This window comes from Podarcis muralis, chromosome 11, assembly GCF_964188315.1.
Source record: "Podarcis muralis chromosome 11, rPodMur119.hap1.1, whole genome shotgun sequence".
Lineage (NCBI taxonomy): Eukaryota > Metazoa > Chordata > Lepidosauria > Squamata > Lacertidae > Podarcis > Podarcis muralis.
This window is the reverse complement of record NC_135665.1, coordinates 7,667,456-7,695,369: the sequence shown is the minus strand read 5'-3', so window position 1 is coordinate 7,695,369 and position 27,914 is coordinate 7,667,456. Positions and strand designations below refer to the sequence as shown.

The 27,914-nt window shown below is 44.9% G+C and overlaps 1 protein-coding gene and 1 long non-coding RNA gene across 2 annotated transcripts; one reads left to right on the top strand and one right to left on the bottom strand.

The window, feature by feature from the left end:
• The first annotated feature begins 258 nt into the window (after nucleotides 1–258).
• GOLM1 (golgi membrane protein 1) lies at nucleotides 259–27,481 on the top strand. Its single transcript, XM_028748518.2, has 10 exons — nucleotides 259–655; nucleotides 10,737–10,887; nucleotides 11,957–12,136; nucleotides 15,043–15,097; nucleotides 17,775–17,877; nucleotides 18,839–18,971; nucleotides 21,136–21,304; nucleotides 24,357–24,668; nucleotides 25,832–25,954; nucleotides 26,297–27,481. Exons 2-10 carry the CDS (start codon nucleotides 10,759–10,761, stop codon nucleotides 26,368–26,370), a joined length of 1,278 nt encoding a protein of 425 aa, XP_028604351.2. The 5' UTR covers nucleotides 259–655; nucleotides 10,737–10,758; the 3' UTR covers nucleotides 26,371–27,481.
• LOC144329188 (uncharacterized) lies at nucleotides 4,163–6,111 on the bottom strand. The gene is made up of 2 exons (XR_013394606.1): nucleotides 6,060–6,111; nucleotides 4,163–4,454 (listed from the first exon to the last, which is right to left on the bottom strand). It is a non-coding gene; the product is annotated as an uncharacterized LOC144329188 (long non-coding RNA).
• Nucleotides 27,482–27,914: the final 433 nt, after the last annotated feature.

Genomic DNA, 27,914 nt, shown 5'->3' with positions numbered 1-27,914 from the left:
TCCTTTAATAAAACGCTCCCTCTGTGCGCCCTAATGTGTACCTTGATTCCCCCCCCCCCATGCTATTGAGCGCAGAAGGCCCCCCCAGAAAGGCTCGCGTTGTTTGGCTCCACCGGCTGCCGTCTCGCCCTTCTCCGGAGGAGCCTTTGTCCGCGGGCCCCTCTTCCCCAGACAGGAAGCGGGCGGCGGGCGAGAGGGAGCAGGTGCTGCAGGACGGAGCCGGTTCTTCTTCCTCCTCCTCGGCGCGCGCGCGCGCAAGCAGCTGCCGGGGGCGGCGCGGGGGCAGCTCCCGTCGCGCAACCTGCCCGGCCATCCTCGCCAGCTCTTCCCGCCGCTTCCTCGCCGCCTGCTGCACTTCCTGCTCTGCCCGCAGTGCCTCCTTGCAGCAGCAGCGCCAGCTCCTCCGGCTCGCCTCTGGGCTTCCCCACCGCCGCCTCCTCCTCTCCCTCAGCCAGACGCGGCGGCGGCGGCGGCTGCTACTGAAGGAAGGCGGGGAGGTTTGCCCAGGCGCCGGGAAGGAGAAACCTCACCCGGGGCAGCTTCCTCGCCTTCTCCCCGGGGGCAGGGAGCGGCGCTCGCCCTGCTGCTCCTCCTCGGGCAGCCGGCGGGAGGAGCGGGCCTCGCCGGTGAGGACAGGCGGCGCGGAGCGCGGAAGGTGAGCCCCCAAACGCGGCGCTTGCATCTGCGCCGCGCCTCCTCCAGCGGCCCTCTCCGCCTTGCCTCTCCTCAGACCCTGCCTCCTTCTGCGCCGAGGAAGGGGCAGCGCCGAGAAAAAGGCCCTCTTCTTCCCCCGAGGAAGGAAAGCGGCGCAGGAGGCGTCTCCGTGCAGGCCGGCGCTTCTGGGCGCACCGCGCACGGCCGGCTCTTTCTTTCCCTCTCTCTTGCGCGCGCGGTTCCGCCAGCCAAGGGGCGCGGAGGAGCGCCGCCGGTCTTCCTCGGGGCGCACCGAGGTCCCCGCGCGAGGAGGGCGCGCTTGCTTGCCCTGCCGGCGGGGTCCCCTGGGCGCGCGGTCGTCTCTCCCTGCGCCCCCCCCCCCGACCTTTCCATTTGGAGAGAGGGGATGTGGGGGCGCTCCGAAGTCTCCCCACGTTCTTCTGGTCTGAAGGGGGCTCTGCCTTTATCGGGGGCTCCGATGGCGCTTTAAAGCGAGGTCAGCCCCCGCCCAAATCGAGGCATCCCCAGCAGACCCCCCCTTTCTCCCCCCAGACGAGAAGAGAACGGTGGGGATGGGCGCAATCGGAATCCCCTTCCTCGGGGAGCCTCACCTGCGCTTTGGCAATGTTTCCCGAAGGCTTTCCTGCCCATCCAAAAGTCGAGAAGAAGCGCAGTCCAGCAGGATTATTGGCTCCTCGTCCCTTAAAAAGACTTTTGGCTTGAGAAGGTTGCAATCTGACGTTTCTAGGGAGTGAAGTAGCTCATGGAGGTTGGAAAATTAAACTTGCTCGGTCATGGTTGCTCTTAAGAAGAGACCACTGTTGACGTTGGCACCTCTGAAAGGGGCATGGAAAGAAGAAGGATGTAGGTTGTGGGCTCTCATTACTTGTACTGGTTGAAAAAGTCATCCTATAAATGCAGAATAATTCCCAGTTCTGGTTTCTGTTTGAGATGTTTCAAGTTGCCATGAATCCAGTTACGCTGAAATCATTAGTTGATTTTTAAGAGGGCCTACGGAATGTCTTGAGATTAAGACCCTACGGTTAAATAATCTACTCTGTGATTCAGATAGTATATACTGAGTGTTTCAGGTTGTGACATTTATTAATATGTCTTTGTGCTTTTGCGGGGGAGTCGAAAATGTTGTTGAATTGCTGCATGGTATCTTTGAAGTACTTCCTCTTTGATGTTCAGATTTTCATATCTACTGTAGTATCTAATTTCTGTTAAAGCACAGAGCCTAGGGCTTGCCGGTAGTTCAAATCTCGTGACGGGGTGAGCTCCCATTGCTCGATCCCAGCTCCTGCCAACCTAGCAGTTTGAAAGCACGAAGTGCAAGTAGATAAATAGGTACCACTCCAGCGGGAAGGTAAATGGTGTTTCCGTGCGCTGCTCTGGTTCACCAGAAGTGGCTTAGTCATGCTGGCCACATGACCTGGAAGCTGTACGCCGGCTCCCTCGGCCAATAAAGCGAGATGAACGCTGCAACCCCAGAGTCGTCAGTGACTGGACCTAACGGTCAGGGGTCCCTTTACCTAATCTTTAACAAAAACACAAACTTCTGATTGTTCAGTTGGGCTATATGTTCAGCGGCAATGCAGATAGAAAAAAAATCTAACTAGTTTACTCAAAATTACCCCCCTTTTTAGCTTCTAAAAGTTTAACATCACTTTGACAATATAGGTAGACTAGTTTTAACTTGATTTGCTGCTAAGTTAGTTATTCTTTTGGGTATAAAATGCTTGTGTTGCAAACACTGAAAGTGTTGGTGGTTATTTTGTATGCATTGCTTAATCCCTCTCTTTTTTGTCCCGATAATACGTAGATTAGTCTCAGTACTTTTAAGGAATTGAAATGCAGTACACTAAAGATGACACTAATGGTAGCTTTAAAACATACCACTTGAGAAGACATGCAGTTTCTTAAGAATTCAGCATTATTTTGTACATGGAAAAGTTAACAATTCAAAAACAAACATTTCTCATGATGAAGACGAGTTACCCTCATCATGTGGGCTGCAGTCAACCAACTTTATACGGCCCTCTAGGTGTATTCAAAAAACAATGCCGAATAAATACATTCTCTAAGGAAGTATCAGTAGTAAGTGACACCTGAGGGGGAGTTATTTGTTGGGGAGTTGCATTATTCTGTAGGTGGATTACACTACACGTGATTATGATAATGAGTGATGCTTTATTTTATTTCTGCTGTTAGACAGTGTGCAAATTATGACACAAGAATCCAAAAATCACGTCACTGTGCATCAGGTTTAAATTATTTACAGAGTAATTTCACTGCATATTTATGGAGGGAGGGGGAACCTACAGGGCTGGGCAATAGCCACTTCTATTGGCCTGCCATTTTGCTGCAGGCAGTATGGGAAGGGTGTGTGAGAAGCTTTTACTTCTTCCCTTCTGTTGATGATGCACGCAAGGGAATAAGATCACCCAACCAATGCACTTTCTCTGACAGTGCAAAAGCACTAACGTGGCGCCCTGAAATCACTCAGCCGACTTTATACTGAGCATAGGATTGTCCCCTTAGAATCAAACCTCATGCAGACTGCGACTTCAGTTCTTTACATGTTGACTGTGAAAAAAATAGAACCATTGTAGTGTAATTTATTATGCTTTGATGGGAAAATATAGTTCATTACGGTGAGCATTTTTTAATCAGTTGGAATACATATGAAGGCTTGGATATTAACTTCTTCTTTGGCGATCACTCTTAACGGAGCAAGATTGTCTTCCATAAACACAGTTATAACAGTGGGTCCGTAAGTTACCGTGGAGGCCAATTCTGGTTCCCCACGTCCTTCCACAGTGGGGACATAGGTTTCTGGGCGGGAGTTGATCACCGTGATAGTTTGCCAAGCGTGGGTTCCTCTTAGCACGTTTCTCCCTTTCGTCCTAAGTTCGAGAGTCTTCAAAGCCCACGACACCTTCGGTAAAGCCTGTTCTCCAAGTGGAGCACTCGCTGGCCAGTGTTTCCCAGTTGTCGGTGTTTATATTACACTTTCTTAGATATTAGCATAATGCTGGATATTAACATAATGTTACAGGCCACCCCAATCTCTGCCGAGCAAGAGTTTCCAGGGGTCTTGGCATTTAACTAGGGTTTGTGTTCCTTTGGAGAGTGGTACAGCAGAGACTAGCGTCTTTTTCAGAAATATGGTTTATTTTACACATATTTACATCTAAAGCCTTCTGTGGAGAATGTGCATGCAGAACATTATGGCCTAAGAGTGTCTCTTGTTGCTCCCCTAGTAGCTTCAGCAAGCTTGGATCCAAAGCAGCAGCCATCCAGCCCCCCCCCCCGCCCCCCGCCGCTCAGTGCAGCCTCCAGCCAGTGCCTTCCAGTATCTATCCCCCCTCAGTTTCAAAAGCCTACTGCAAAAAACCCACTTTCCCCCCATGATGACATCACGCCTCCTGTTACCATGGCAACTTCTCCCTGTGTGCTTTCTGCCTATGGGGCACCATGGTGAAATTTACTTGGGAGTCGAGAGTGGATTTCATGCTCTTTATTCAGCTCATAGTAGTGAGGAATGGAAGTTCCCCCAAAATGTCAGCTTTATATACATTATTTACACAATGGGTCCCACGTGATTGGCTAATTCTGGTATTCTCCTGTACGCCAATCAGGTTGCGGATTCACTTCCACCTGGCGTTGGATTGGGTGGCTCCTGCGGACCAATCAGACTGCTGCATTCTGGATCCTATTCAACCCAGTACATAACACCTGGTTTCTTCAAGGACCCACCATCACCAGGTGGCCTCATGATGAAGTTATTCCCAACCCTTGGGGGGAAAAAATACTTTTTGGAGTTTGCTCAATTTCTGACCCTTCCCTGAATGTAGAGTTTATGGGGCTCTAAAAAGACTTCAGGGGATATTGGTGGCTGCATACTTATCTCTCTCTCTCTCTGTGTGCTTGTTTTGCATTGTGCATAGATCGGCATTGGATATGTAAAATAAGTGCCTCTAAAATGTACTGTACCCCAAGTTATGGGAACAAAGTAGTAAAGGTCTGCCTGTGGCCTGTGGAAAAAGGGGGGGCACATTGGGGAAGAGTTTGTAGAACAGCATGCATGCTCTCTCTCGCAGACGCACTCATGCACACACATGCTCAACCATATGCAGAGTTTGGTGAGGGTGTTTAAACTTCTCAACTACTTTTCTAAGTTCTCAAGATTAGACTCTTTTCTGATGTTTTGCTTATAAAAGCAACAAGCGAACATAATGGAATGTTACTGATAAAGCAACCATCCATTCCAGGCAGGATCTTTGATAATACAGCAAAAGACAAATGCTTTTTTAAAAAAAGTTATTTGGTAAAGAATAACCAATTTCAGTATGAATTACCACCAAATTCTTGGTTTGGTCAGAGAACTATGTAATTGTGGTTGTAAAGCCGTACTGTAGTACTATAAGTGTTACTCATTAACATTCCATTTACATTTCAAAAGGAAGCTTGACTGTTAAAGCAAATAGTGTGTAAATGCTCTTTTTAGCAACCCTTGACACACACCTGGTTTAAGGTTTTTGTATCTTTGGATCACAAATAGAAGGCTTTTGGGTTAAACAAGCAAGCAAAAAGCAGCAAAGCTTCAAAGTAGTTACTGAAAATATGAAAGGCACTGTATTTTTCACTCTATAAGACGCACCAGACCACAAGACACATCTAGTTTTTGGAGGAGGAAAACAAGAAAAAAAAATCTGAATCTCAGAAGGCAGAACAGCAAGAGGGATCGCTGCACAGTGAAAGCAGCGATCCCTCTTGCTGTTCTGGCTTCTGGGATAGCTGCACAGCCTGCATTCGCACCATAAGACGTACAAACATTTCCCCTTACTTTTTAGGAGGGAAAAAGTGAGTCTTATAGAGCAAAAAATACGGTAATTAAATGGTACAGTGGCCAACACATTTTGGTAAAGACCTTCAGGTTGCACTGAAGAACAACTATATACCGGTAAATAAACAAACCATAATACATATTATATATATACATTATATACATCATTCACTAATTATAGTTTAACAATTTATGTTAAAAAGTATACTCCCTCCGGCATCACTTTGTGGAGGCATGTCCCCAGACGGTTGTTTATAAATACCTTGAAGAGATTAGTAACTGTTTTTATATTGTTTTGTTAGGTCCTTTTAGTGTTTTAGTTTTTGTAAGCTGCTCTGAGCCAGTCAGTGTCAACACTGAACTACATGGACTTGATATCAGGAGCTTCCCATGTTTCTAATTTTAAAATACCAGTGAGTACACTGTTACTTGTTTTAGTGGCTAAAATTTTAACATATTTGACCTAGACAAATCCTGCCACCTCCTATTTGAATACAGTCAGTACTGCACCGTGTTTTGGATGAGTCCCAAACCAGAAAATATGTGTGCAAACCTTAAATTTCCCAGTGCAGCAAGGTTTTTCTTTACTGTTCCTCCAGTTGTCCTCTCCTGTCATTTGAACCCCTTTCCCTGCCTGTTGATTTGAGCAGGACTCAAGGCTAGAAATAGTAGCTTTCAAAATAGTTGGAAGACTATGCAGGAGACAGAAGTGAGCCAGACCAATGTGACCAGGGCAGAGATAGGGAGTAGAAGCCATCATTTTTGCCTCTTGCCTTGAGCAATATACTCCTATTTTCAGGGTTGTGAACTGGCAACAACATTGCATCCTGTTCCTTACAAACATTTCTTGTTTTGATTTGTTTTGGTTTATATACCTCCCTTCATCATAAGGTCTCAGGGTGGTTCACAGAATTGTTGGACACCATTGTCTGGGCTGTACATTTTTGTAATGCCCTTTCTGTTGTTAAGGAAGTTTCCTCTGTTTTTATTTGCTTTAATTTGTGTATATTTTAGAAATGTTTTGGTGTAAGGCTGTCCAGAGAATATTTATTGATAGGTGGCTGTATACATTCATTCATTCATTCATTCAATAAATAAATAAAACATTAGCCTGCTGTATTTGGGCTAAAACAGAAATCCCAGTGATTTCTGCCATGTGTTCCACAGATCCCACAGAGATTTATCCATTCTTGGCTTGAGTCTCTCCGTTTAGTGATTCAGCATGTACTTACCGGTCCTGCCTCTTTTCCTCCCATATGGAAACTGTGCCTCTAGGGAAAGACTTTCTCTTTTCCTGATAACTGAAGCAAGTCATCTGCAAGCAATGTCTACCAGCCGTATGCTGTCAGAATTATACTTTCAGATAATTCATCAGATAAATAGCATTTATTTGTGGCATCACTTCTTTAAAGTATGATTTGCAGCATGCAGTAGACTTAAGATTTGCAACGTTTTTATTGTTGTTGGGCTTAAGTTCAAGTCAGACATGGTGATGTGGAATATTTGCTTTCTGCCCTACGCTGTTGGTTCAGTACAAATTGTAAGGGAAGAAAAGGATGTGTTCCTTATTAAAAAAACACTTTGTTTGGAAGACTTCAAGAACTGGCTTTGATGAAGCTCAGAAGCATTCAGTATCTCTTCATTCTTTTACCTTTTATATTTGACATAGTATTACCAAGATCCTCCTTGAGGATCTTGGTGATCCTAAAGGTAAACGTTAGGTCCAGTCGTGGAAGACTCTGGGGTTGCGCACTCATCTCGCTCTATAGGCTGAGGGAGCTGGCGTTTGTCCACAGACAGCTTCTGGGTCATGTGGCCAGCATGACTAAGCCGCATCTTGCAAACCAGAGCAGTGCATGGAAACGCCGTTTACCTTCCCGCCAGAGCGGTACCTATTTATCTACTTGCACTTTGACGTGCTTTCGAACTGTTAGGTTGGCAGGAGCTGGGACCGAGCAATGGGAGCCCACCCTGTCATGGGGATTCGAACCGCCGACCTTCTGATCGGCAAGCCCTAGGCTCTGTGGTTTAGACCACAGTGCCACCCGCGTCCCTAGTTGAACATAAAGATTGCCTTGGAACATTGGAGAGGATAGTGATGATTAGCATCCACCCTGACATGTTGCTCAAGGACAAGCCTATCCTCAGTCACACAATATCATCACCAGGGAAGGGGAGGAACATGTCATTTTGAAATTGTCTCTTCATTGTATTCCATGGCATCCCTTATCTGGCTTTGCAGTGATTGATGTCCTTGCTGAAACGAGCTGTATGAGAAAGCAAAAGCATTCAATCCTAATAGGTCTCTCCTGTAAGTCTTAAGTGGCTCTCTCCTGTATTTCTTAAGTGGCACCAGTAATAGGATATGGTGCTAAGCAAATAATAATGCTGTGAGCCATCCTGCCATTTCCTCTGGGCAGCTACTTGTTCATTATTGCTAGGTTGCTCTGCTATTCAAGGTATGTAGGCCCTGTGATGCTGGAGGAGACTCTTGAGGGTCCCATGGACTGCAAGAAGATCAAACCCTATCCATTCTTAAGGAAATCAGCCCCGAGTGCTCACTGGAAGGACAGATCCTGAAGCTGAGGCTCCAATACTTTGGCCACCTCATGAGAAGAGAAGACTCCCTGGAAAAAAGACCCTGATGTTGGGAAAGATGGAGGGCACAAGGAGAAGGGGACGACAGAGGACGAGATGGTTGGACAGTGTTCTTGAAGCTACCAGCATGAGTTTGACCAAACTGCGAGAGGCAGCGGAAGACGGGAGTGCCTGGTGTGCGCTGGTCCATGGGGTCACAAAGAGTTGGACACGACTAAACGACTAAACAACAACAACAAGGGCCTTGGGCAGTTTAGGGCTGGCCGACCTGTGGCCCTCCAGATGTTGTGGGACTACCAACTCCCATCAGCCCCAGTCAGCATGGCCAGCGGTCAGTGATGATGGGAGCTGTCACCTGCAGGGCCACAAATTAGCCGTCCTTGGCTTTAGAGATTACATTTATCATCCTGGGTCTGTGCTTGGAAGGCTGACTTTGGAACCCTGGTGTAATTTGCATTCCCTAATCTTCCTGCCTTCCAGAAGCTGATCAGCTGCATTCTGTACCACTGAACATTTTTCAAGGGCAGCCTTAATAATTGCTGATGCAAGATGTAGTCTGATTTAAAAACCAAGAGATATGTGATCTGAACCAGGGGGGAAATCTTTGCCAGAGCAGTGATAGAAGGGGCACTTTGCTCTTGCCTCAAAGGCACTTCTCTGTGAAGACCCACCCAATGTGGAATGGATAAAAATGGGCCTGGCTGACTGGTAAAGATAGCATATTGAATATTAATACTGCTTATTTAGTTCAAGCTTTGTTAATTTCATTGAGGCTTGTACTAATTCAGCTCTATATATTTGCTAACTCCCATTATATATCATGTTTTAATGGTGTGTTTAACACAAAGCAATCAACTGAACACATTATTAAATTGTTATTCTTTAGTATAATCTATTGGTTGCATTGCGTTTTGAGATATCTTATTTTAGAGAGAAGCCAGGCAATAAATGAACACAATTGTTCCTACGTTTTCTATAATGTTTGTGCTGATGATTATAGTGATGGGTGACAGTAAGAACTTTTGTTAAACCTAAACTTTCATTCGCCACCGCTTCTTCCAGGGCATAGCAGGTTTTGTTGAAATGGAGGTTTGCTCATGTTGCCAAATGGTTGTTGAGAGTGAGGCCTAATTGACAAGGAAATATTTCTCTAAAGTAGATGCAAACGCGAGCGTAACACATGCAGAAAGAGATGCAGAAAGAGACAATTGCTTTTTTTAATGAATGTTGTAACAATGTGTTGTGTGAATGAAGGAGCAGAATAGTTAGTTTCTCCTTCCCTCGCCTCCAGATAATAAGTGTACAGTGCAGTCAAACTTCGGTTTTTGAACAGCTCGGCTAACAAACGTTTTGGAAGCTGAACGCTGAAAACCCGGAAGTGAATGCTTCTGTTTTCAAACGTGCCTCGGAAGTCGATTTCTCATTTCTCCATTTTCCCCATTGAATTTGCTGACAGCCCTTTGATCCTCGGTTTTCGAATGTTTCGGAAGTCGAAAGGACTTCTGTAATGGATTACAGTGGAACCTCGGGTTGCGAACGTGATCCATGCGGGAGGCACGTTCGCAACCCGCAGCGTTTGCAACCCACAGCACCACATTTGCGCACGTGCATGACACAATTTGGTGCTTCTGTGCATGCGCAAAGTGCGATTTAGCGCTTCTGCGCATGCGCAATTGCCGAAACCCGGAAGCAAGCTGTTCCGGTACTTCCAGGTTTGGCGTGTCTGTAACCCGGAAACGCACAACCCACAGCGATCGCAACCCGAGGTATGACTGTATGTTCAAAAACTGAAGTTCCACTGTATAAGTTAGATAATTCCTGTGTAAAATTCAGAACTGATATGACATGATCTACCCAACTTTGCTGAGTGTTCCAGCTGAGGCGGCTCTCCCCTTCCCTAGCAGCTGCCATAGGGCTACTCAAGGAGATACAGTGGTGCCTCGCAAGACGAAAAGAATCCGTTCCACGATTCTCTTCGTCTAGCGGTTTTTTCGTCTTGCGAAGCAACCCTATTAGCGGCTAAGCGGATTAGCGCTATTAGCGGTTTAGCGGCTATTAAAGGATTAGCGGCTAAGCTGCTAAAAGGCTATTAGCGGCTTAGCGGCTTTGAAAAAGGGGGGGGGAGCGGGGGAAAAAATCGCAAGACTAGCAAGACGTTTCGTCTTGCGAAGCAAGCCCATAGGGAAAATCGTCTTGCAAAGCAGCTCAGAAACGGAAAACCCTTTCGTCTAGCGATCATCTTCTGTACAACTGAAGATGATCAAATATAAGTATATCGGTTTCAGTAACTAAGACCTTTTCTGCCTCATCCATTCATTCTACCAACTTTATCTTAAAAAGATCTCAAGGTTTCATGAACAGTTAAAAAAATAATCATTGAGTGATGTTAATAGGAGATACTACGTAAAACAAATGGTAGAAACTTTTTAAAGACTATTTCGTTTGTTTACAGATTATATTTGTGCTTTGTAAAACAAGAGAACTGGAATTTATAAGATTTAAGTGTTGAAATCAACAGGATTTACTTCTGAGCTTGTAACTGGGCTGTTAGTGTATCTGGGGTGACGTGGATGCAATTGCAAGTTCAGCGAAGGGAAATGTAAATATGCCTTTTCCCCCTTTCAATCAACAGGTATTAGCATCTTCACTTTGAGATGGTGAGCCTAGGAAATAGCCGTCGAGGGATGAAGTCTCCACCCCTCCTAGTCGCGGCACTTGTGGCTTGTATAATAGTTCTGGGATTCAATTACTGGATTGCAAGTTCCCGCAGTATTGATTTGCAGGTATTACTCTTCTATTGGTTTTCCACATTGATGGAATCAGCAAAGATGTTTTCCTTTCTTCAGAATTGCAGTGAATTATTGAAGTTTAAAAAGCACTTCAGGGTTTCCAAATCATCATACCTGAGAGGAATTTGGATGCTGGCCAGGAGAGCAAATAATGAGAGAAAAGAGAAGTGCCTGGGAAAAGGTTGTGATGATGGTAGTTAAATACTGAATCCTGCTCAACCAGGAAATTGTGGAGCTATATGCAACCCCTGCTGCCTGCTATATCAGTGTAAAAAACTCTTTCTGTTTCTCTCATGCCTATGGATACACATACAGTGGTGCCTCGCAAGACGAAATTAATCCGTTCCGCGAGTTTCTTCGTCTTGCGGTTTTTTCGTCTTGCGAAGCACGGCTATTAGCGGCTTAGCGGCTATTAACGGCTTAGTGGCTTTAAGAAAAAGGAAACAGACTCGCAAGAACTCGCAAGACGTTTTGTCTTGCGAAGCAAGCCCATAGGGAAATTCGTCTTGCGGAACGACTCAAAAAACGGAAAACCCTTTCGTCTAGCGAGTTTTTCGTCTTGCGAGGCATTCGTCTTGCGGGGCACCACTGTATATGAACACAGACCCAGAGACAAAGTTGGGACTGGCTGTTTTGAATTAGTGTGTGGAACAATCATCCAGCTCCCCAACGCCTCTGCCCGTCAGTCCATTTTCTGCCTTACTCTCTACTTAAGAGAAAATAGCTCCTTCTGTGTCCCTTCTCCCTCTACTCAGTGTTTTTGCCTCACTTCCTGTTAACTACACACAATCCTGTCTGTCCCCAACCCAAGGAACAAGAATCTTTCCTCACATCAGCACTGATTATATTCCTAGTGATTCCCCCCCCTTACCATCCATCCTATCCCATGTTCTAGAAGCATTTAGCATGGGCTCATGGGGGACTCACAGGTGACTGGTAGTTGTGCGGTGTCCAATTTTGTTTTCTGCAAGCATAGATCGGGAAGTTAAAATTTTGATTACACACATTTACAGCAAAGATTGCCAACATTCTCTTCTGAATTTTTGTATCTGCTGCCTCTTAGAACCGCATAATGGAGCTAGAAGGAAGAGTCCGCCGGGTGGCTGTAGAACGAGGTGCTGTAGAAATAAAAAAAAATGAATTCCAAGGAGAGCTGCAGAAGCAGAGGGAACAGATTGACAGAATTCAGAGCCTGCATAACTTCCAGATGGAAAACACTAACAAAATACACATGGATGAGAAGGTAAGAACTATTTATTTATCCTTGTCGCTCTGCTCTGGGCCTCACTATGCAGCTCCTCCTTTGTCCTATTGCTGCAAAAGAAACTGTGGATTTATCCAGTATTCTTCTAGGGTCAAAAAAATCCCAGTACTGCCTCTTTTCTACCATAATGGAAAGGGCCTCGCCATTGTAGCTGTCCGTGAAAGGGAAGGTGCCTTAAATCTGTATAAATACTATTTAATATAAAATTATTATTTACATTAAATAATAAAGAATACTCTTCCAAATGAGCCCAGGGTGGCAAACGCAACATTCAAAACAATGAGGTTAAAGATAAAAAGGCATTTAAAACATTTTAAAGAGAGTTTATTACTTACACACCTTGTGCTGTAAGCAGCTTCTTGAGGGGGAAAAAACGTAAGAGGAAAACTGAGGTGGGGTGTTGTGAAGATGGTATGACAACCTGTGAGACTAACAAACAGCTCCTTCCACATTGCGAGGGATGTGAAATGTCATGCTTGGTGGGATCATTTCCATCTACTGGCAGATTGGATTAACAGTCTGAACGTTGATTACTAGCCGTTTCTCCACGGTGGAAGAATTGTAGCACACTGTCCTTTGAGTGGTTGAGTCATAGCTGTTACTTCATCCTAGAAAAACCTCAGTATCTAGAATGATCCTAAAAAGGTACATGCAAATGTACACATTTTAGCAGAGAGTCTGCTGTGGAAGTGCCCTTGTGAGGTTTTTGGTAGGTTTCTTGGGCTGCATACAAATGTACCTGCAAGCGCAACCTGGTGTGCTTTTTCTCCACTGCAGAGGGATGGGGGATTTGCCCAAAATTGGATGGAAGGATTGGCCAATTCCTTTGTACTGCAACTATGTACACTCAGGAGGTCCTCCAACGCTCTAGAGCAGTGGCTGCCAATTAGCTAAGTACTGCAGACCCCCCCTTTTTCAAAAGCCATGCTTTTGTTATGTGAAAAGTGCCACTGTGCCATGGATCCCCTGGGTGAGTTACATGGGAGCCCTGTGGTCCACAGGCCACCAATTGGGAACCACTGCTCTAGAGAGGGTCCTTGGTGTCTACATTGGGGAGAAGAGGAAGAGAAAGATTGGACGTGCAAGCTGCCTTCTGCCCATGCAACCAATGGATACAACTCAATGGCCTTGATTCACAGGCAGCACTAAGCCAAACCATGCCAGGGTGTGAAGCCACAAGGCTCTCATAGTAAAAACGGCAGCCATTTTGTTCCTTGCTTGGTCATCCTGCACTGCCTGGAGCTAAGCCAATCTGTATTGCTGCAGGCAAAACATGAGCTGTAGGCCAAGGTTTGTACTGCTTGTAGTTTGGGGGAGTCTAAACATGAGCCAGGGTGGGGCAAACCATGGCTTATCCATCTGATACCTATAATTCTGTATTTGCACAGTAGTCCAGCACAGCCTTGATCATAATAAACTGACACATGTATACTACAGATACACAATGAAGTAGTTTGTATGCTCTGAATTGATTATTTTTATGTAGCTGTTCTTTCTCCAGGAAATTACTACCAGCAGGATTATACCATCTGCCCTCCAGCTGGAGCAAGACATTTTTGCAAAACTAGCTACAGTTCAACTTTGTGATCAGATATCTAAGCTCTAGCTGCAATAAATGAATCGGCTCTCTTTTTTACACAAACAAGGGCTTGCTATATTATTTTAAGAACAAGATTTAAAGGAGAGCTAATACAAAAGGCCTTCTGTGTTCGCTGATCTCTCCCTCTCCTGTTGCCTGCATTAACTTTGTGCAGGGGTAGCTACAAGGCGCTTGCCAGATCTTATGCCCACATAATTAAGCGGAGTTTCCTAGCTAGCTTGAATTTGAGCTCCATACGGCTTCACAGGATTTTGTCAAAGCAGCAGCCACCTCAGTGGTCTCTCTCTTTGTGAGGGGAGTTTACACACACAGTTTTAACTTGTAGGCTAAATTGAGGTAGCTTGATAAGGAAAGAGCTTCATGCTTGGGGATGAATTAAAAGCGCAGTATACCGATTTGCGTATTGTTGCTGGATGCTTTGGTGATCCTGAGAATCACAGCTGAAACAGTTATAATTATTCATGTATATCATGGGGAGGCAAACTAAGGACCGCGGGCCGGATCAAGCCCAATTGGCTTCTGGGTCTGGCCTGTGGACGGTCCGGGAATCGCTGCGTGGATCGCCAGCACACACGTTCTTTCGCTCTCCCTCCCTCCCTCTCCCTCACACGGCAGCGGCGCCTCCTCCCTCCCTCCTCCTGGCTTCTCCCTGCCCTGCCTAGAGGAGGAAGGGGGCTGGGCTTTGTTGGTGCCAGCAGCAGCAGCAGTGCTCGAGCGGCCGCCATTTTAAGCAGCCCCTCTCTGGAGCCCTTTTGTGCGCTGCTCATCGTCCCTCTGCCACCGCCAGCCCCTGCAGCTCGCACAGGTAAGCAGCCACCGGGGCTCATGGTGCTCTTGCATCATTCCCCCCCCAAAATATAGTCCAGCCCCACAAGGTCTGAGGGACAGTGGACCGGCCCCCTGCTGAAAACGTTTGCTGACCCCTGATGTATATTCTACCTATCCTTGTGCTAATAACCCCCGAAAAAGATGATACTTTATGCCACTTGGGGACAAATTTTTTGTTTTCTTAAAAGTATACCCAGCATTTAGGTAGCATTCCAGTGTAGTCTTCTTGTTGGCCCCATGGCCAATCTGCGATCTTTGCTCTTTTGATTTTCCTGCGTGCTGAACATAGGCAACGAATATATAGGGCTGGGATAATGTAGAAATGGAAACCATTGTTTTTCAAGGACTCAAACAATTCATTTCTTTCTTTCTTTCTTTCTTTCTTTCTTTCTTTCTTTCTTTCCTTCCTTCCTTCCTTCCTTCCTTCCTTCCTTCCTTCCTTCCTTCCTTTTTTCAGGCAATGCTGATGAATAACATTACAACAAATGAAAGACTCATCCAGAATTTGAAAGGTAAATCTCAGCAAAGCACCATCTGCTTATTTTTATAACTTCGCCCATTGTATGTCTACTTATACATTTTCCCCCCAGGCTGGAATAGTAGGAAAGTATGGGGGCAGCTGTAGCTGTTTCAGAATGTAACCCCCCACCCACTTTAAACAGAGACAGTATAAAACTGTGGGACCTAGAAACTTACTACTTGAAGACAGAGCCTTGGGTCAACCTAGGAAATCCTTTTTTTTTCTTTTCTTAAAAGCAGCCGGAAAGGGACTCTTTTATTGGATCAAGATTGCCATTGTGGGGGAGGGTTTTGGTTTTTTAAAACCTTTCTCAATGCTGTTTTTCTTATTAATATTGCCAGCTTCTGTTTCCTCAATTGGGGATAGTTTTGGGAAAAGGGAATAATCATCAATTAAATGCCATGGTAGAAATGTTAGCTCCCTCTCTCCTCCCCCTATCCCCAGCGCGATAGCCTCATTTCAAATTTGGCTACTTATGGCTGTGTTTTCAAAAATTTAAAGAGAGCTAGACATGGCTGACCAACATCTCATCTAGTTATGCACTTAAAGGTAAAGGGACCCCTGACCATTCGGTCCAGTCGTGACTGACTCTGGGCTTGCGGCATTCACCTCGCTTTACTGGCCGATGGAGCCGGCGTACAGCTTCCGGGTCATGTGGCCAGCATGACTAAGCCGCTTCTGGCGAACCAGAGCAGCGCACGGAAACGCCGTTTACCTTCCCGCTGGAGCAGTACCTATTTATCTACTTGCATTTTGACGTGCTTTCGAACTGCTAGGTTGGCAGGAGCAGGGACCGAGCAACGGGAGCTCACCCTGTCACGGATTCAAACCGCTGACCTTCTGATCGGCAAGTCCTAGGCTCTGTGGTTTAGATCCCAGCACCACCTGTGTCCAGTTATGCACTTAATATAGTTCTAATGTAGTAGTTAATGATATGAACTGTGATGAGAGAGCTAAATAAATAAATCTTATTTAACCAGACATCAAGGGATAAATAACTGTATCCAGGGAGGAGAACCTTCATCTTAAAAAAACCACTGATTTATGAGGGACTTAAAGGTTGTTGCAGGAGGTAAGGTCCACAAATCTCAAGGGAAAAGAGCCAGGTGGAATAGGAATGGAAGTCGTAGGCTACTGGATTTCAGGCTAGAATCATGCAAGACTATAAAAATTAACTCAAAAGAGTTATATGGAGGAAAATACAGTTAATACTCTTCTTTTAAAAATGTGCATTTTCAATATTCTCCCAGTAATTTTTGGTGCAAAAGCAAACAAAATAACCCAAATTGCTTTTTCTTGTTTTGGAGGGAGGGGGAGCTTTGGAAAAGTATGGGAGGGAAAAGTGGATCTGCACTCAGGTGAACAGAAAATTCTTCTTGCAGGTGGAAGTTGGGATGATAGCTTCATGGTCCCTTGCAATAATGCTTCTAAGGCTGCAGTCCTTATTGATTCATGTTGTCAGAGCTGCCCTAGGTCCCAGCTCACAAAGGACCAACGCCAGTGCGTTACTATTTACAAAAGTCTTTATTGAAGTTCAGTTTCGATTTCAAAGCCGCGGCGCACAGCTCTACGTCTTAAACTCTAGACCGCTGAAGCTCCGTCTGAATCTCCTCCCCCCAGACACCAGTTTAAGACTCTAGCCTTGCTCCACCTCTTCCTTTGCTCTCTTCTCCTCTGGGCCCGCCTGTCCGCTGGGGTCTCGCCTCTCCTAGACTCTTCTGACGCTGAGTCTCCTGAGTCCTCCCCCTCCCTCCGGCGGGCTTTAGGACCTGGTTCCCAATCCGGGTTTCCTGCTGTGCATTCGAACTTGGCGCGCGCGCCCAGCCGGCCACCTTCCTCCTGACCGTTACACTGCTCCTGTCACTGCTTCCCCCTTCGGGGAGGCTAGCTGCACCTGACTCTCCCTCCGTTCCCTCACTCTGCGATGGAGGCGTGGCCACCTCTGACTCATCTTCTCTCCCTGCTGGAGGAGAAGCTGGCCCTGATACATGTGGCTCTTCCCCCTCACTACGCTCTGGTGGAGGAGCTGGTCCTGCTCTCCCGCTGCTGCTTTGGGAGTCCCCACTGGCCCCTTGCTTCTGGTGTGTCCCCCCTGGGACCCCCCTTGCCCTGGCCATCGGCGCCCCCCTCTGGGAATCTTCTGATTCGCTGGAGAGACTCATGGAATCTCTCGGGCCACTTTCATACTCCCCTACGCTGCCCTCAGATTCTTCCCCTTCGCTCTCCATTTCCTCCCTCCCCTGTGCCTCTGCTCCTGAGCCCCTGACACATGTATACGGTGATAATCAATTGTGCCCGTTCACCAGCAGAATAGGCTTCTGCTTGCACACCAGAACTTCTGTTACCCGCCCGCCCCCGCTACTGCCCCCAAACCTGCTCCAGATTTTGGGGGGCAGAAAGGAAGGAGAAGTCGCCGGGAGCAAATGGAAGTCTGCTTGTGCAGTATGGATTTCACAGACACTAGGCAGTAAACTCCGTTGAATGTAGTGGAATTTACTAAACATGCATATGTTTGAGCTACACAGGTCACATAAACCGAAAAGACTGAAGCAGCGTTTTAATCTAATTACTATGAATAATTGGTGAAATAAATAAGAATGTTCTTTCCTACTCATCGTTCATTATTTTCTCCTTCTGCTTGTTTTTAATAAAATTTAATTTTTACTCAGAAAACTTGAGAGGTCTGCAGAAGGAATGTGGAAGGCTCCAACTTGACATTTACAGGTTTAAGAAAAACCAGACAAACCTTCAGAAAAAAATTACATATGACATGTAAGTACGTGATGATTGGCCAACTTCTGTATAAGCAAAATGGCCACAAGCCATTTTTAGTTATTCAAGCACTAGCTTTGGTTACATATTTAGATTTTAAACAATGTGTTTCCTACATTGAAGTCAATGGGATTAAAAAAATATAAAAATCAGGTTTGCTGTTTTAAGTATTTTGCTGCACTGGCTCACAGATCTAAGAATTTAATTATAATACTGTACCTGTGAACAAACCAAAACGACAAAGGCTGGGTACAATTTCGCATTTAAATATAGGATATTTCTAACTTGCCTTACCTATATCCCTCCTCAGTTCTACTGGCTCCTGGGTCTAACAGAAAAGTATATCTGCTAATGTAGCTGGATTGTCATCATGGCAACAACAATTGGCCTGCAATTGGCTGAGTGGTGCAGAGAGCTGGTTGTCTCAGGAGATTGGCAGAAATGTCTGCCAGGGTCAGACAGAAACAAGTGCGGCTTTGAGATTCTTGGGACCTTTTTTTTAATTGCTTGAACACTTTTTAATTGCTTGAACTAAGCCCTAGTTGCCTAATGGACCAGCCTGTACTAACTTTAATCAGGGAGTTGGAGAAGTGAAAAGCAGAAACGATGCAGTTGGCAGTACATTGTTGGTAGTCATGTTTCAAAGATATTCTCTCGGTTAACAATATACACTAGTAGATGGGAGGCTTCTCAGGAGCACGGGGCCCTAATTCTGCGCTCACTGTGCAAAGCTATAAATCTGCCACTGGGCCTGCACAATTTGTGACCGTACAAGCCCCACGAGGGGCTCAATAAATCTCCAATTCATGATCTCTCTAGGACTACAAAAACAAGGAGGTTGTCAGAAGGCAAGAGTATGTGTCTGACAGGCTGTGTTTGACTTCGTGGGTTTCAAGTTGTGCAGATCTTTCGTCTTTTGAAGAACACATTTTACAAACGACATTCTGTTGCCTGGTTCCAGGTCTCAGTGTATCAGTCAGATGAGGGAACTGAAAGAAGAATGTGAAGAAAGAATAGAGGCCACCTGCAAAAAAGGCAGTCAGATACCAGAAGACACGAAGAATAGTTCGAAAATATTAGAGAGAAATGATCAAGTAAGTTTTAAAAAATTGTTTTAGAGGGGTATTTATACACAAATTGTAGGTGGACCAGGCTGGCTGAACTGATTCAGGCCATTATCCAGACCTCTCTGTGGGGCTGAACAACTACAATTGTTGATGGCCCAAAGTAGGAAGAAGGTGAACCACAATACTTCTCTTCCCATCTCCATTTTTTGATTGCATATTCCTTCCATTTGTTGCTGCCTTGACCTTTTGGAATTCCAGTGTGCTCATTTAACTTTAAAAGGTAAAGGTGCCCCTGCCCGTACGGGCCAGTCTTGACAGACTCTAGGGTTGTGCGCCCATCTCACTCAAGAGGCCGGGGACCAGCGCTGTCCGGAGACACTTCCGGGTCACGTGGCCAGCGTGACATCGCTGCTCTGGCGAGCCAGAGCCGCACACGGAAACGCCGTTTACCTTCCCGCTAGTAAGCGGTCCCTATTTATCTACTTGCACCCGGAGGTGCTTTCGAACTGCTAGGTTGGCAGGCGCCGGGACTGAGCGACGGGAGCGCACCCCGCCGCGGGGATTCGAACCGCCGACCTTTCGATCGGCAAGCCCTAGGCGCTGAGGCTTTTACCCACAGCGCCACCCGCTTCCCTCATTTAACTTTAGAAGTGCCTAAACTTTGGCATGCTTATCTAACTCCCCAGTTAGAGCAGCGGCAACTTAAAAGAATCAACCTTGTTTCAGTTACATTATTTAAGTTCTTGAACCAGGACAAGGAACTTTCAGTTCAACACCTGTTGTTTGAGGAAGATTTCTGGCACTTTCTTCCTTCAAAACCTTTGACCCTCATTTTTATTTTATTTTTTTGGTAAATAGTATAGCTCCATTCTACGCCAACAGGTAAACTTCCTCTTGCTTAACTGAGATTTATTTGTGGACATGAAACCATTTGTCACCATAGGTGACAGGGAGTGGCACATAAAAGTTGTACTTAGTACATTTTCATAAAGTTCTGAAGGTTTGAGGAAATGATTAACCGTAAAAAGTAAGTTTTTATAATGAATTTAAAAATAAAATTGCTCAGAAGTATCCAAACAGCTTTCAAAGTTTGTTCTTATGAATCGTCACTTTGCACTAAAGCCAAAATTACCTTCCCTCCATCTATCTCTCACTACACCAACTATATGAGAGAACTCTGACTGGATCACCTGAAGTAATAATCTTTTGAAAGCTGGCATGAGGAGGAAGAAGGCTTTGTTCTCCCCACTCCCACAGACCTGATCCAAACATACAGGATGCTTGTTTGCTTTTCCCTCTGTGGCTAATAGCAGCTCTATGGGTCCCCCCCCAATAGGGTTATGGGGAGGTTGACTCTCCTCATACAGTGGCCTTGATTAAAATTGTCACCCCCCTGCATAAGCCTTTCTTAAGAGCAGACAATTATGTGGAGAGATCCAATCACAAATCCGGCTAGATCCTGTCACAATGTGGTAAAGCTGAAAACTACCTAAGTTCTGATTTCAGTAGGAGAGAAAAGTGTTTAACTTGCCGCTAGAAATTAATGGGACCTGCTCCCCAGGTCATAGGCATGCGGTGAAATATATGCATGTAGCTATTGTCAAATGTAGGGATGCGGGTGGTGCTGTGGGTTAAACCACAGAGCCTAGGACTTGCTGATCAGAAGGTCGGCGGTTCGAATCCCCACGACGGGGTGACCTCCCATTGCTCAGTCCCTGCTCCTGCCAACCTAGCAGTTTGAAAGCACGCCAAAGTGCAAGTAGATAAATAGGTACCGCTCCGGCGGGAAGGTAAACGGCGTTTCCGTGCGCTGCTCTGGTTCGCCAGAAGCGGCTTAGTCATGCTGGCCACATGACCCGGAAGCTGTACGCTGGCTCCCTCGGCCAATAAAGCGAGATGAGCACCACAACCCCAGAGTCGGTCACGACTGGACCTAATGGTCAGGGGTCCCTTTACCTATTGTCAAATGTAACTTCTTCCAAACATAGCAGGCTGCATTATCTTGTGGCTTGTGAAGCAGCCACAAGAAGGGAAAACAGCCGTCTGTTTTACTGTCATTCAGTTTCTAGCAAGGACTTTGTTTTAATTTTGCTGTGTAACCACTTAAAGTAAAAATTCTAATAGTAGATTATTCATTTGCGTTGAAGAATTGTATGAATCAAGTAGGGCTGTTTTTTTGTTTTTGTTTTAGATAAATATTCAAGAGCCAACAGAGTTCGGGCAGGGTGACCTGACGAAACAGGGAAATGAACTTCAAGGAAAACATTACATCCCTGATGATTCTTTGAAACTAGAAATCTTAAAGCCAACGCCACCCAGCATAAAAAATGTGGCAGAACTGGATTATCAAAGAGAAAAAGGTAAGTGTGTTGTAGCAAAGATTACCATTAATTTCCAGTCTCTTCATCAGGTGTTAGCATCTAAAACAAATAGTCCAAAACACAGAACAACTTTGCATGAGTAAGATTTGTTCCCCAATACAAAGTTGTGACTTTGGCCAGGTTGAAACAGCGATTCTATCACTTTCAGGCTCTCAGGCTTACTATCTTAACAGTAGTCACGTTGTGAGCTTAGCAATGCTAGAAATGTAGGTATGTGAGTGTTCAGTTCTTGAAGCGATGCTTTCATTGCCTGTAAAACAAGGAATGTGCTTTCGGTTTTCGTTGAGCCCACCACACCAATGAATGAAATATGGTCACAGCTAGTGATGGGGATACTGGACAGGGCAATCTGGTCCTGGGTTAAAACCATTTTCCAGGCGCTTGATTAGTGGCCTCATTTTCCTTCTGCTGTTTGCTGCTAGGTTTTAAAAGGGATTTCCCCATCTGCAATCCAAACCAAAGACCCTATTGTTTGCAAGGCATTGCTGCGCCGGTATTTTTTCACAAACTCAGTCGCTGCTCACATGACATTTGGAAACACAACAGTGTATCTCCCTTGTTTATAATGCCATTCTATGCTACGTGTCATTGCAAAGCAGGAAAGGTCTTAAGTCACATTTGCTGTACTGTATCTTTATCATGTAGGGACACGGGTGGCACTGTGGGTTAAACCACAGAGCCTAGGGCTTGCCAATCAGAAGGTCGGCGGTTCAAATCCCCGTGACAGGGTGAGCTCCCGTTGCTCAGTCCCAGCTCCTGCCAACCTAGCAGTTCGAAAGCACGTCAAAGTGCAAGTAGATAAATAGGTACCGCTCCGGCGGGAAGGTAAACGGCGTTTCCGTGCGCTGCTCTGGTTTGCCAGAAGTGGCTTAGTCATGCTGGCCACATGACCCGGAAGCTGTACGCTGGCTCCCTCAGCCAGTAAAGCGATATGAGCGCCACAAGCCCAGAGTCGTCAGAGATGTAGTGTGGAAGTGGCTTTCAGAAGGTACCTGCACATCTTGCCTCTTAACTTTCTTTCTTGGAGGATTAGAGATGATTAATTAAATGATAGCTCAGACTTTAGGACACCTGCCCTGCTGCACCAATGAAAGAAAGCCTTTGCAGTGCTGCCTTGGTTCCCCCTGGTTCAGATGGTTAATGCAGAATAATCATTACAGAGAAGGAAAGGAGACTGTACCCCCAAAACGGCTGCATAGGAGCCACTACCACAATCACACACATTCTCTCCCTCATACAAAGTTAAGGCCTGGGGGGAAAGGGCTTTCAAGTTAAGTGCAGCGGGACATTGAGAAGTAACATTCAGTTGAGGGCAAAATGGCAGATAAAACTTCTTCATTCCTAAATGTACATAGTAGCATGTGTGCGTGCAGGTGTACATACAATACCATTGACCATACCTACCGCTGGTATGTGGCCCTCGGTTCAAAAAAGGTTAACCACCTCTGTTGTAAACTAACTGGCCTAAGCAAGACTATGCTTGTTGACTGCTGTTACGGTGAAAAATTTACTAGATCCTAAGCTGCTTTTCTGACACTGCATGGAACATTCCACTCCTCTCTCGTTGATCAGTCTGTTGCTCATGTATCTCTGCATACCGTTTGGACATTGACACATCCTGTCCCAAGTTGTCCTCTAAAGATGAAACTTTGTCCCAAACCCAAATGAGATACTGGATCCTGGGGGGTCCCCCCCCCCCTGCTTTTGATGCACCTCCTTGATTAATACTCCCCACCCAACTTTCTCTTGCCTTGAGGATGGTAGTAAAATCTGGTTACAGCAGGTAAATAGACTCAAGTGAGTCATACCTGTGCTGCGTCATTGTGTATTTTGTGCTGCTATTTGTGAGATGAATGTTAAACATCTAGCTCGTGAGAGAAGCGTATAAAAATCTGCACCCATTTTGCTGATCTTAAGAGAAATATCCAGCTTGCCCAGAAAACTCTGTTGTATGTTCACTTGCTGCTTTGTATTTACTGATTTTCCATCTTTATTCAGAGTCCTTTTTAAGGGATTGCAGGTGTGGACAATGGGAGGTTTTACTGAGTAAAAAAGTCCCATCTCATTCGCCATCATGCTGATTCCTAGACCCCGCCCAGTAAACATTAAGTAATACAAAATACACCTGGTGAAAGTTTCTCCTTATTTATCAACTATTACTATCCATACTCTGAAAGTGGAACAGCCCATTGGAAGCAGTAAAACCGTACACATTGCCAGTTTCATATTAATCCCTCAGTATCATGTACCTTGGGACGCGGGTGGCGCTGTGGGTTAAACCACAGAGCCTGGGACTTGCCGATCAGAAGGTCGGCGGTTTGAATCCCTGCGACAGGGTGAGCTCCCGTTGCTCGGTCCCAGCTCCTGCCAACCTAGCAGTTCAAAAGCACATCAAAGTGCAAGTAGATAAATAGGTACTGCTCCGGCGGGAAGGTAAACGGTGTTTCCGTGTGCTGCTCTGGTTTGCCAGAAGTGGCTTAGTCCTGCTGGCCACATGACCCGGAAGCTATACGCCGGCTCCCTCGGCCAATAAAGTGAGATGAGTGCCGCAACCCCAAAGTCGGCCACGACTGCACCTAATGGTCAGGGGTCCCTTTACCTTTATCATGTACCTTGCCAACACCTCTTTCTCCATTTTATACTTGATTTGACTGTGCTGGATAACAGGACCTAATGAATGAAGAATGTTTTGGCATGGAGGATCTCAAGTCAGTGTAAAGGTTACATCAGGTTGCATGCCTTGCAGATCTTTCCTAGCCATATACTTTCTCAGTCCATGAATATGTATAAAAAGAGAAGTTCAGGATGGTCTCCAGAACTGGAACAATGTGTTCAGTAAGTGTCTTGTATGACAAGCTCCTTTAACCAACCAAAAGACTGCAATGGACTTCTGGTTTCAATAGATGGTGTGCCCATTCTGTGAAACAAGTTAGGCAAGGAAAAGCAGCTTAAGTTTTAAATACTTAAATTTTCATACCAATCTCATTCTTGCACTGTGTTCTTATTGTGCTTTTACAATTGTTTACAAAAGGAACTGCTTTTGCTGTCAACGAAAAGGAACCCAAGGAAGAGGAACACTCTGTTGAACAGGACAACCTACAAATAGTTGCTAAACTTAATGCAGATAATAATGGTCTGCCCCCAGAACCGGGAATGGAACAGAAGTCATATGAAGAAGTTAAAAATGTACTTGAAGTTGCAGCAGAAAAGCAGGCAGGCAAATTGGCAGAAGCTATGCGCCAGCAAAATGCCAATCAAGCAAAAGCAGACGATGAAGAAGTTGAACGAGAGCACCTTTTAAATGATGAGCTGCAGCAGGATGAACAGGAGACCAGAAAGACTGGTTAGTATAAAGGCTTGACTGCTGTCCAGGAAGGACATATTTGAGGGTATAAACAAACAGCAAAGGAAAAATATAACCAGCTGTAGTTTGACATCTATCACTCCTGAAAAACTGTGTTTTGGGTGTAGGACTTGGGTGTCAAACTTCCATTCCTGTTTATAATTAATAGTTATCGCTGAGGAAGCAGAATGCCAAATGTTGACTTGTTTTCCTCCCCACAATATTTGAAGTATATTATTTGTCTATCTACCACTGGAAACAAAATGGTGGAGCATCTTTAGTTCCAAAACCATGTTTAGAAGTGAGCTTGTTTCACTTTGAACATACTACTTTCCTTCTTTGTGTTAGAGGTTATCATAGGGCAGGAGTGACTAACCTCGTTTGGGCTGCTGGGCCAGGGGTCAGAGGTCAAAAGTGTGTGTGTGTGTGGCCAGTTTATTAAAGACAGATTTTGGGGAGGTGGGGTGGGGAGGTCTCAAACATCTTGGATCTGTAGGAATGGTATTTTTCCCCAGTGGAGGAAGCCTTGAGGGCCTCACAACATAGGAAGTCAAAATTGTTTTTTAAATAAAACATTTTGTGAAGAGGATGTCAATTTTCTTGGGAGTGCTGGATGCAGACCATTCCTGCAGTAGGGCAGTATGCTACACATCCAAAACTCATTCTACTGCATTGACAAGGCATAGCAGGTTTCTAAAATAGATTATCCTTATTCCAAACCCTAAGGGAGGACATGCCACCCAGCCTCTTGCTAATTGTTAAGAGATCGTTACTTACTGGTAAGAAGAGATCATACAGCAGACCACTTGAAGGAATAAAGAGGTGACTATGAGAATATGTTTGAGCTAGCATGCCACCAATGCAAATATTGCCTGTATCTCAAAGAAATGATCAAGTGGCAAGAGTTTACCAGGGTATAAAGGTGTTAAGAGACAAATGAGCACTATCAGGTATTACAATATTTAAATAAAACCATTGGTAATCTCGCCTAACTACTGAAAATGTAACGTGCCTATGCTGGTTGGTTGGTTGGTTGACTGACTGATTGTGATGAGCCAAGAAAGCCCAGTGTTAATATTGGAATATTGAATGCTCTACAGTAAAAGACAACTTTTATATTCAATAAGATTCATAAAAAGAATTATTCTGACTTGTCTTTGCAGGTGAATTTGGAATCAAAACAGTAAACCAGGATAACGTAGTGGACTACAATTTAGAAATGAACGAGGCGGAATCTGAAACAGATAAGCAAGCTGCTCTTGTTGACAACCAAAGTAACTTTAATGGTAAGTGGTGCATTTTCTGTTCTGAAGGTCACAGTTCTCAAAGATATTCTAGAATACCTTAAAACTATTTTGCACAGTGATCAGTCAGATTTTTCATTAGTTCAGTGACATTTAAAGCATTTTCAAACTGGGTATTTAGCAAACTTTGTCCTAATTTAGCAACATGGGACGTCATGCTGTCAGCTGCCATTATGTTGTGAAAAACTGTCAGTTGAAAATATGTAAATTTTGCACGATGATCAATAGGCAGGCATAATGTTTATGTGTAACTATTCTGTGATTAAATATTTAATTAACCGAACTCTTATGTATTTAGAATTTCATAAAATTTCTTCTTTTCAGTCCAGAAACTTGAAGATCCCAACATGCAAAACCACTTATTTAAGCTTGACGAAGAACATCAACAGAGGCTGTGAATAATGAGTTGTTGTAGGAAACAACTACAGACACTGAGACAAGGCTTGAAACCTTCAAGGCTTGAAATGTTAGACTGAAGCAGATCAATTAGGGTTTATTTAAATAATTTCTGACCTTATTGACTTGTCTCCTGATGTAATGTTCTTACTATTCCTATGAAGTGTGCCATGAAAACATTTCAGGAGGAAGTCTTTTTTAAAAAAAATTGAATCTATACCTGTTCTTCTGGTTCTCCTTGAACTGTGACAAAAAAGCCCCCAAATACAAGTTGTCTAGCTACCAAAACTGGAATTTCTTAAACTTTAGAAATGCCATTGTTTTCTCTAGCTATCAAAGAAAGACAGTTCTTCCCAATTATTACTGGATTTTGTACTTGTTTTCCATAGCAATTTCCTCCAGAAAGAAGATATCCTAGGGTTATACTCTATAAACCAGTTTTTAAACACTGAAATATTCGCCCATAGTAGTAGCCAAGAGCATGATTTATGATCTTATTGCAACTTGAAAACATGGAGAAGATGAATCTACAAGCCTCAGATAATATCGACTATTTCTTATGAAGTATCTTAATGTAAAACAAAGCTCAATACTCTAATATTATCACACGAATAGGAAAGAGGATGGTACTGAAGTGGAATCAGTATAGGGTCATAGAACTTTATACCTGCTGAAATTCATCCTTGACCGTAGTGGTGACCCTTAAAAATAACAGGCACATAGTAAATGTGGTACAAGTTTGTTGCTCCATAATCTTTTTTCATGTTTACCAACTAACGGTTCTATCCAGTTGGTGCTCTTGCACAAGCACTTTTGAGGCAGGGAGTAGATACCCCTCCCCCCCAATCCTATTCCCCTCCTCCAGCTATTGAAAATGTCTGGAGAATCCCCATACCTTCCAGAACTGTCTTGGGGATGCTTGGCGGTAATAACAAAAAAGGCCTCCCTTCTTTTGCAATCACCTTCCACTTGTGGTATAAGCACAAGGCTAACCAATTAGATATGCCATTACGTAGCTGATTAAGATTACGTCAATAAAACAGCCTAGTCTTTGTGAAATGAAAACCTATTTCAATCAATGGTGAATTAAATTAAAGAGTAAAAAAACCCAAATAGCCTGGTTGATGGTGTCTTATTCCAAGTAAAACATACTCCAAGGGGAAACAAAATGTACTATACAGTGTGTCTAGATTTTAAAGGTAAAGGTACCCCTGCCCGTACGGGCCAGTCTTGACAGACTCTGGGGTTGTGCGCCCATCTCACTCAAGAGGCCGGGGGCCAGCGCTGTCCGGAGACACTTCCGGGTCACGTGGCCAGCGTGACGAAGCTGCTCTGGCAAGCCAGAGCCGCACACGGAAACGCCGTTTACCTTCCCGCTAGTAAGCGGTCCCTATTTATCTACTTGCACCGGGGGTGCTTTCGAACTGCTAGGTTGGCAGGCACTGGGACCGAGCGACGGGAGCGCACCCCGCCGCGGGGATTCGAACCACCGACCTTTTGATCGGCAGGCCCTAGGCGCTGAGGCTTTTACCCACAGCGCCACCCG